The 8,380-nt window shown below is 31.6% G+C and overlaps 1 protein-coding gene across 1 annotated transcript in view; it reads left to right on the top strand.

Annotated features, from left to right (window-relative positions):
* LOC134690787 (DNA mismatch repair protein Msh6-like) overlaps positions 1 to 8,380 on the top strand; it is a 71,562-nt gene that overhangs the window by 39,423 nt on the left and 23,759 nt on the right. Inside the window, exons 18-24 of the mRNA XM_063550834.1 lie at positions 600 to 723; positions 2,354 to 2,462; positions 3,986 to 4,148; positions 5,079 to 5,156; positions 6,011 to 6,106; positions 6,841 to 6,934; positions 8,155 to 8,209. Of these exons, the coding sequence (XP_063406904.1) occupies positions 600 to 723; positions 2,354 to 2,462; positions 3,986 to 4,148; positions 5,079 to 5,156; positions 6,011 to 6,106; positions 6,841 to 6,934; positions 8,155 to 8,209 (719 nt within the window). The remainder of the gene's footprint in view (positions 1 to 599; positions 724 to 2,353; positions 2,463 to 3,985; positions 4,149 to 5,078; positions 5,157 to 6,010; positions 6,107 to 6,840; positions 6,935 to 8,154; positions 8,210 to 8,380) is intronic.

Genomic DNA, 8,380 nt, shown 5'->3' with positions numbered 1-8,380 from the left:
GAAAAAGTTATTAGAAAATTTAAAGATGTCTATCTGAATTTATATAATAATTTTTATTTTTACCTATTGTAAAAAAAAAATATTTTTATTTCACAGCCAGTAATCAAACTACCTAATAAGCTTGAATTTTGTAAGATCAATATATAATTTAGTTAGATGGGCTTCTTTATACCAGTCAAAACTAAATTTGAAGGTCAAGACTAGTCGAGACAGGTCGAGACTGGTTCAGACTGAGTCGAGACTAGTCAAGACAGGTCGAGACAGGTCGAGCCTTGGTCAAGACCATTTCAGACTAATTAAGTAAAGTCGAGACCTAGTCAGTACAGTTAAGTCCAGTCGATTTTACTGGTCGAGCACAAAAACTGGTCAATTCAGACTCTGAGCAGTTTGTAGTGTTAGTGTTTACCAATGCTATGAACTTTTCTATATGTTCAATGCAATAAAAAAAAATATCTCTATGCTTTTCCCAGAAACTTATGAACAGAACATTTAGTCAGCAAAAAAACTTGATCTCAAAGACTTTCAACATCAAACTCAACCAAGTACACTAGTAAAGCCGATGAGACACATTCAAAGCCAACTTATTGACTCTGTTTTAGGTATTTACAGTTTTGTTTGCTTGATACTGATTTGTTGACAATGAAGAATTTTGAAGAGTACACCCCTCTTGATGATAATGTGGTCAAAGCCAGGTTAACTGTTTTTACTGGCAAACAGCACATGGTAAGTTTCTTCCTTCACTGAGTTTTAAAAAAAAAGCAATTTGCCAAGATAATAAAAGAATAACTTATCAAAGAATTCAAAAGAGAAAAATATTCAACGAGTGTCTGAACAACACTGTAAGTTAACTCATGCTCTACGAACATTTGTAAAGTAATGTACTGTTCAGTCACTCATTGAATATTTTTCCTTTATTTGAATTCTCTGGTTAGTTATTCTATAATAATTTTAGCTTTAGTTTTTGTTTTGTTCTAGAAAATGAAATAATATATGAATTGAATTGTATGCATTTGCAGAGCTTTTCTGGATTTTACATTTATCATTAATTGGGAAGATTTCTCTGTTGTTATTTATCTTTCAAAGATCCTATTCAAAGATCAAAGATTTCTTAGATTAGATAATTGATTACTAACTTCCATACCTGCCAACTTTCATGATTTAGGCGTGTACTACACGATTTTGACCCTTTGTCACGATTGCATGATCGTGCTCCTGAAAAACTCTCTAAAACACGATTTGGTGAAAATCTACACGAAAAATATTGTTGTTCCCGATTTTGAACTGTGTGCAATGGAGGAAAATCGTGTTCAGCCAATCAAATTGCATGTTTCTCATGATCAAATTAATCAGCCAATCAAAAACGTTTTCTCTCAAGATTATTTTAACATGCTAGATATTGAACTTGTGTTGTATTCAGAATTGTAAAAACATGGCAAATGATTTTTTAACTGCAAGGAGGTTCTTACATAGAATAAGAATAAAAGCATGGCTGATTGACAAACTTCAATGATGCAGTACTACCATGAATATAATAAATAGTAGTTTATTCACTAATTTATTGACATTACATGTACACTTGCTGTAACATAATTTTATTTATGTATTCAATCATTTAAAGTATAATGTACTATTCATTATTTTTCACATGGACCCCACCCACATCAACATGAGGAATCCCTTATTTGAGGGACTACCCTTAGTCAAGGGGTCACTCTTGTAAAAAATAAAATAGAAAAATGTAGATTTATTAACTTTAAAATGGGAAATTCTGACATTATATTTGGAACAGCTTTTCTAAATGAAGAGTCCTATTATTTTGAATAATAAAGAAGATATAAGGCCAAGAACATATCAAAATTCTTGGACATGTGTTGACCATATAATACCAGAAAGATCATAAGATGTATCGTTCTTTGGGAAAAGTTTCTTCAAATAATATGAATGTGTGCTCATTTGTACTTATTCTTAAAAAATGGTTTTTAATGTCCTAACATTGAGGGGAGATCCCTAGGTGTTGTTCCCAACCTGATAAAGGTCCTTCTTTGTGTATAATTTTAAATTGGAAAAGTCAACAACTATTTAGTATCCTTACACATGAAAATAATTCCTGGTCTTACAGCTACATGTTCATATTTTCTGCTGATATGATAACTAGAATCATGCAAATAAACTTAAGAAAAAGGCATGTAAGCTCATCTTACAAATATGACACTTTTTCTAGACTACAAAACAGCACACATAAAATAGTCGTTGAAAGAATTGTAACCTTTGAAATTGTTATTGCGCGCTAAAACCCCCATGGGCATTTTCAAAAGTTGGCAGGTATGAACTTCTGAGGTAATTTTTTTTTCAGGTTTTAGATGGTGTAACATTGGCCAATCTAGATGTAACGGAGAACTCATCAAATGGAACCCTGGAAGGCACACTCTTACAAAGACTTGATCAGTGTTCTACACCATTTGGTAAAACTTGTGGTTATTGATTAATATCAATTGGTTTTTGTAACAATTAAAAAAAGGGGGATATAATAGAAAGGTAGACAACACCATGGTCAGAAGGAAAATGAAAGTCAACAACACATCTAAATCATACCCAACAAAAAATAACCTTTAAAGATCAAATTTGATTTTCTGACATCAAATTTTTTCAACATGGGAATGAAGTGACGATGTTTCTAGATGCACAAATGATGTTCACTAAAACTAAAGTTTTTGATGGAAATGCCATGAACTATAAACTGTTCTATACCTTCTTGGTTAGAGAACTGTTTATCAGTAGTTACTAAACTTGCACCAATTTTATGGAGACACTAATCTAGGTAGAAATTAATTTTCATGTATGTCTAGGGAGAAACAATGGAAATGTAATTTTAAGGAAAATTTGACTTATTTGTACTTCTAAGGAGAAATCAATTTACTGTGAGGTTCTATAATTTTACTGACAATATGCTTTACATATATTTCTCATGTTTCTGGAGAAAAATTTATTTAAATGTAGTTTCTTGGGAGAAAGACAATAACAATCAAAACCAAGGAGTAAACAAAGACTCATAAACCAAAAGACATTTACATCAACAGTTACATATGATAAATAAGAAACAACAAGAACTCCACTGAAAGCCGGGAGTGAAATCAGGTGCTCCAGAAGGGTGGCATTTCCTGCACCGTATATGGCACCTGATGTGTTATTTCTTTTTTCTGTTTGGTAATGATGGTAGGTTATGACTGAGGAAGAATATGAGTTATGATTTCTGACACACTTATGTCATAATGGCCAATCAGCTCATGATGGATGAATTTTTTGAGTGAAGAACTTAATTTGATTGATTCATAGCCCTGTCTTAGCACCTTTTGAGAAAGCAGTACTCCTCTTGCAACAAAATTAACGTACTTTGCGCTAGCTCTAGAGTAACATATCAATTGAGACACATATACTAAATATGCTGGTGTCGCTGGGATGTTGCTACACAGAAATGGAAAGTTGACTATAGGAAAATTAAAATCATTGCGTTTGTCATAAACTAATTAACTTACCATTAGTGGTCATTTCAAGAAAAAGGTTTAAATATGAAGCTGATTTATCTGTGTTAACATGTTTTTCTAAGGAGAGTTTTATTTACAGGTATTTCTAGGGAGGAATCAATTTACATTTATTTCTAGAGAGAAATTAGTTTACATGTATTTTTTTGGAGAAATTATTGTACACCTATATCTAAGGAGGAACCAATTAACCTGTATTTCTAGGTAGAAGATTACTTAAGCAGTGGCTGTGTGCTCCTTCATGTAATCCAGAGTCGATCAACGACAGATTAAATGGTGTGGAAGATTTACATGTATTTCTAGGGAAGAATCAATTTTAATACATGTATTTTTAGGGGGAAATTACTTTATGCTTATTTCTAAGGAGAAACCAATTCACATGTATTTTTAGGGAGAAATTATTTTATGCTTATTTTCAGGGAGAAATCAATTTAATTTATTTTTAGGTAGGAGATTACTTAAGCAGTGGCTGTGTGCTCCTTTGTGTAATCCAGAGTCGATCAATGACAGATTAAATGGCGTGGAAGATTTAATGGAATCTCAAGATATTGTAGCAGAAGTTATAGAAATGATGAAGAAAATTCCTGATCTAGAAAGAATATTAAATAGGTAATGGACCCATTAAAATAGTTTACTGGCTCGCCAGGGCCTTGTATTAAATAAGAAAGTTGTCTCTCTAGTCTTCATGCATGGGAAGTATACCTACTTACTATATAGCTAGTTGCCAAATGTTGAATGAAATTACAGATTTTTTCTTTGACCAGTAATGACCTCATATTTGTAAAGCAGCTTAGCAGTGGTGATGAATTAGGATGTGTGTAGGCTTTTCTGCCACCAATTTTTTGTCCAGATTATGAGTGGATATGTGTGTGTGCCTAACACAACATGTGCATATTAATAAAATACAGACCCAATAACTTATATTTTACTGTATTGGTGTCAAGAATGCGCAAAACCCTTTTCAAATATTAATTTATAATAATAAATGGCCCAACAATGATACTTGTAAATTAATTCAAATGGGAAAACTAATGACCTGATTTTCGTCCAAAACAGATACTATACACAAATTATACAGCAACAGTGACAACCACTGAATTATGACTCAAAACTGTAAATCAGATCTTCCTGATATTATGTATCAGGATTTATTAAGCATGTTATACTTTGTAATGCATTTTCATTAGAGCAGTGTTCTCCCCAGATATTTCATTTAGCAAACAGGGGAAATTGAAATACCATCTTGTTTCTAAAAATTATAGCATCACATCTGTAACATAATCTGTACGAAAAACCACTTCCGATAGCATCACATTTAAGATTATCAGATTATAGCATCACATTTCCATGATGTTAAAAGGCCGTGGAGAGAACACTTTTGGAGTATCATTGTAATAGTCAGCAATATCCTACAAATCTACCTGTTACTATAAACCTAATTATTTTCTAGACTTTCTCTAAGTATCAAAATAGTGTGAATATAAAAGATCAGGAAAGGTTGAAATTTGGATCTTTTTAATTGTTTATTCTTTGTTCCAGGATTCACAGTTTAGGTTTATCTAAGAAAAAGAATCATCCTGATAGTAGAGCTATCTTTTATGATGAAGCTAAATACAGGTATGTATAAGTATATGTTTTTCCGTCAGTGCATCACTCGTTCAGTAATGCACTCGTTCTTACGTATGTCCCACTCCAGGTTAAAGTTTTGGTCAAAGTAATTTTTGATAAAGTTGAAGTCTAATCAACTTCCAACTTAATACACATCATGCACATATTACCTATGATATGATCTTTCTAATTTAATGCCAAATTAGAGTTTTGACCTCATTTCCAGGGTCCAATGAACATAGAAAATATTAGTAAGAGTGGGGCATCTGTATAGTAGGGACACATTCTTGTTTCAAATTGTTCATGATTGCTAAAAGAATAAAATTGAGAATGGAAATGGGGAATATGTCAAAGAGACAACAAACTCAACCATATAACAGACAACAGCAGAAGGTCACCAAAACATGTATGAGGTACCTAAAATTAATCTTAAATGAGATCAAAATGAGGAGATAAATTAGAATGAAAAAAATGAATTATGAGCATTAACAGTTTTGTCTGGAGATCATTTAATTTAAGTAAAGGATAAACCATTCTTGGTACTGATCTACAGTCATGTTCAATCTCGTTATGACTTTAAAAAATGACTGATTTGTACTGGACTTACCACTGGTGAAACGAATGTTTTTGAATATACCATTACGATGATAGCTTGGTCTTTATAAAACATATGTTTTACTATTGCAAATTTAGTTTACCTAGATCCCAAAGCTAGGTTAACTGATATTTATGACAGTAAAATCAAGTTAAATGAAGACCAAGCTTAAAACAGAATTATACAGTTATCTCCATTCTAACTGGTACTTTTTTATGAAGCCATGTGTAGTCTTGAATTAAAAGTTTTTGATTTTTTTCTGTTTCAGCAAGAAAAAGATTGAAGAGTTCCTTTCCACATTGGAAGGTTTTAAAACATCGTGTAATATTGCATTAAAGTTCAAAGACAGAGTCAAATCATTTAAGTAAGTACATTTATAAAGTTTCTGAATGGTTTAATTGTCATGGTAATGTAATTTGTGTTAAAGAGATAGTCCCTCGCAGATAATAAGCTGCAATTCTGAAGGGCAAAACTGGTTGATTTACTTATCTGGCTTACAAATTTAGAATAGGGTACATGCATGTCTGATAAGATATCCTTAGGAGTGATGAATTATAAAAAGCTTAAACAATATGGAAAGGAATATCCGCCATAATTATATATTTCTTAATTTTTATAATATAATTTCTTAATCTATAACGGGTAATTACATATGTGACACTATAATAAAATAATTATTTATTTTATTTATTATTATTAAGAATTGTTTAATTATGGCAGATATTCCCTTTCATAAAACAAATCATATTTGATTAGAAAACAACTTTTTCAATGTCAAATTTAATTTGCCCTCCATTATAGTTGCAACGGAATGTATGTAGAAAATAGAATAAAGAAAATTATAGAAAAAAGAAAATTAAAGAAAAAAGAAAAAAACAGAAAATAAAGGGGCACTCAAAAATACAAAGAAAATTGAGCATTTAATTTATAAAGAAAATGGGGCACTCAAATAAAGAGAATGGAAATTAATAGATACTCTCTGTGCTGTTATCCAATCACAAAACTCAACACATATTTAATCAGTAATATATGTTTATCACAAATTACCAAATATAATTGAATCCACAAAGATACATTATATGTAATGATGCATTTTAGGTCTAAGCTGTTACAGAAAACTTTGACTTTGGTCAGTGTTCAAGGTCAAAATGGTGTCTTCCCAGATTTAAAAGAGGAAATAGTATTCTTTGAGGTATGTACTAACAAATTATGTAATTACAAAAAGAGTGGTATGAGTGCAAATGAGACAACTCTCCACCTAACTCACAATTTGTAAAAGTTAACCATAAAATTGATAATGTAAATGGGGAAATTTTCAAAGAAACAACAACCCGACCATAGAACAGACAACAGCAGAACATCACCAACAGGTCTTCAATGTAGCGAGAAATTCCCGCACCCGGAGGCATCCTTCAGCTGGCCCCTAAACAAATATATACTAGTTCAGTGATAATGAACGCCATACTAATTTCAAAATTGTACACAAGAAACTGAAATTTAAATAATACAAGACTAACAAAGGCCAGTATAGATCAAAATACTGCCTTCACACTAGCACGTTAAAGGGTCTTAAAAAATGACTAGTGTAAAACCATCCAATCAGGAAAACCAACAGTCTAATCTATAGAAAAATGAGAAAAAACACATTTGTTTGTATTTTATCATACTTTTGAAGCAGAACTAAGAAAAAGAAAAGTTTGCATAGACAAGAATCAAAATGTAACTAACAACACAGTAAATGATCAGGAATGACCAAATGTGTATCCTATAAGGACTGCCTCTTTGGTGTTGTTTCATGCTCGCCTCAATTATGGGAAGTCCATCACTAACTAGGTCAAGCCAATAAAAAGAAATTGAGTTTTGGCATTAGAAAAGGTTAATAACCTCGATAATAATTTAGTTATAATATTTCTTTAATTTTGACACAAAGAAAGGGTTTGACCTGGATTGTAAATAAAATCTCCTTACTTATGACACAAAGAAAGGGTTTGACCTGGATTGTAAATAAAATCTCCTTACTTATGACACAAAGAAAGGGTTTGACCTGGATTGTAAATAAAATCTCCTTACTTATGACACAAAGAAAGGGTTTGACCTGGATTGTAAATAAAATCTCCTTACTTATGACACAAAGAAAGGGTTTGACCTGGATTGTAAATAAAATCTCCTTACTTATGACACAAAGAAAGGGTTTGACCTGGATTGTAAATAAAATCTCCTTACTCAGGCCTATTTGATCTTTTCTTCAGAAATTATGAAGCCCTTGAATTCTTTAACAAAGTTTACTAAAATAAGTTATGACAAACTAGATGCATATGATTTAGAAATAAACATATTATAAATTTACATGTCAATTTAGAATTCACAATTGCAAATGCATGTAATGTAAATACAATTTTTCTTTAATTTTAGAATGCCTTTGATCATAACAAAGCCAAGAAAGATGGTGTAATAGTTCCTAATAAAGGTTTGTAATTGTAAACACTATTATCATGGTTTACAAATGTAGCTGTCTTCTTGATATAAATGTGTTTTTAGCTCACCTGGCCCAAAGGACAAGTGAGCTTTTCTCATCACTTGGCGTCTGTCGTCGTCCGGCGTCCATAAACTTTTGAAATAACCTTCTTCTCTGAAACTA

This window comes from Mytilus trossulus, chromosome 11, assembly GCF_036588685.1.
Source record: "Mytilus trossulus isolate FHL-02 chromosome 11, PNRI_Mtr1.1.1.hap1, whole genome shotgun sequence".
NCBI classification, from domain to species: domain Eukaryota; kingdom Metazoa; phylum Mollusca; class Bivalvia; order Mytilida; family Mytilidae; genus Mytilus; species Mytilus trossulus.
Note: the sequence above shows the minus strand (reverse complement) of the source record. Positions and strands in the feature narration are given on the sequence as shown.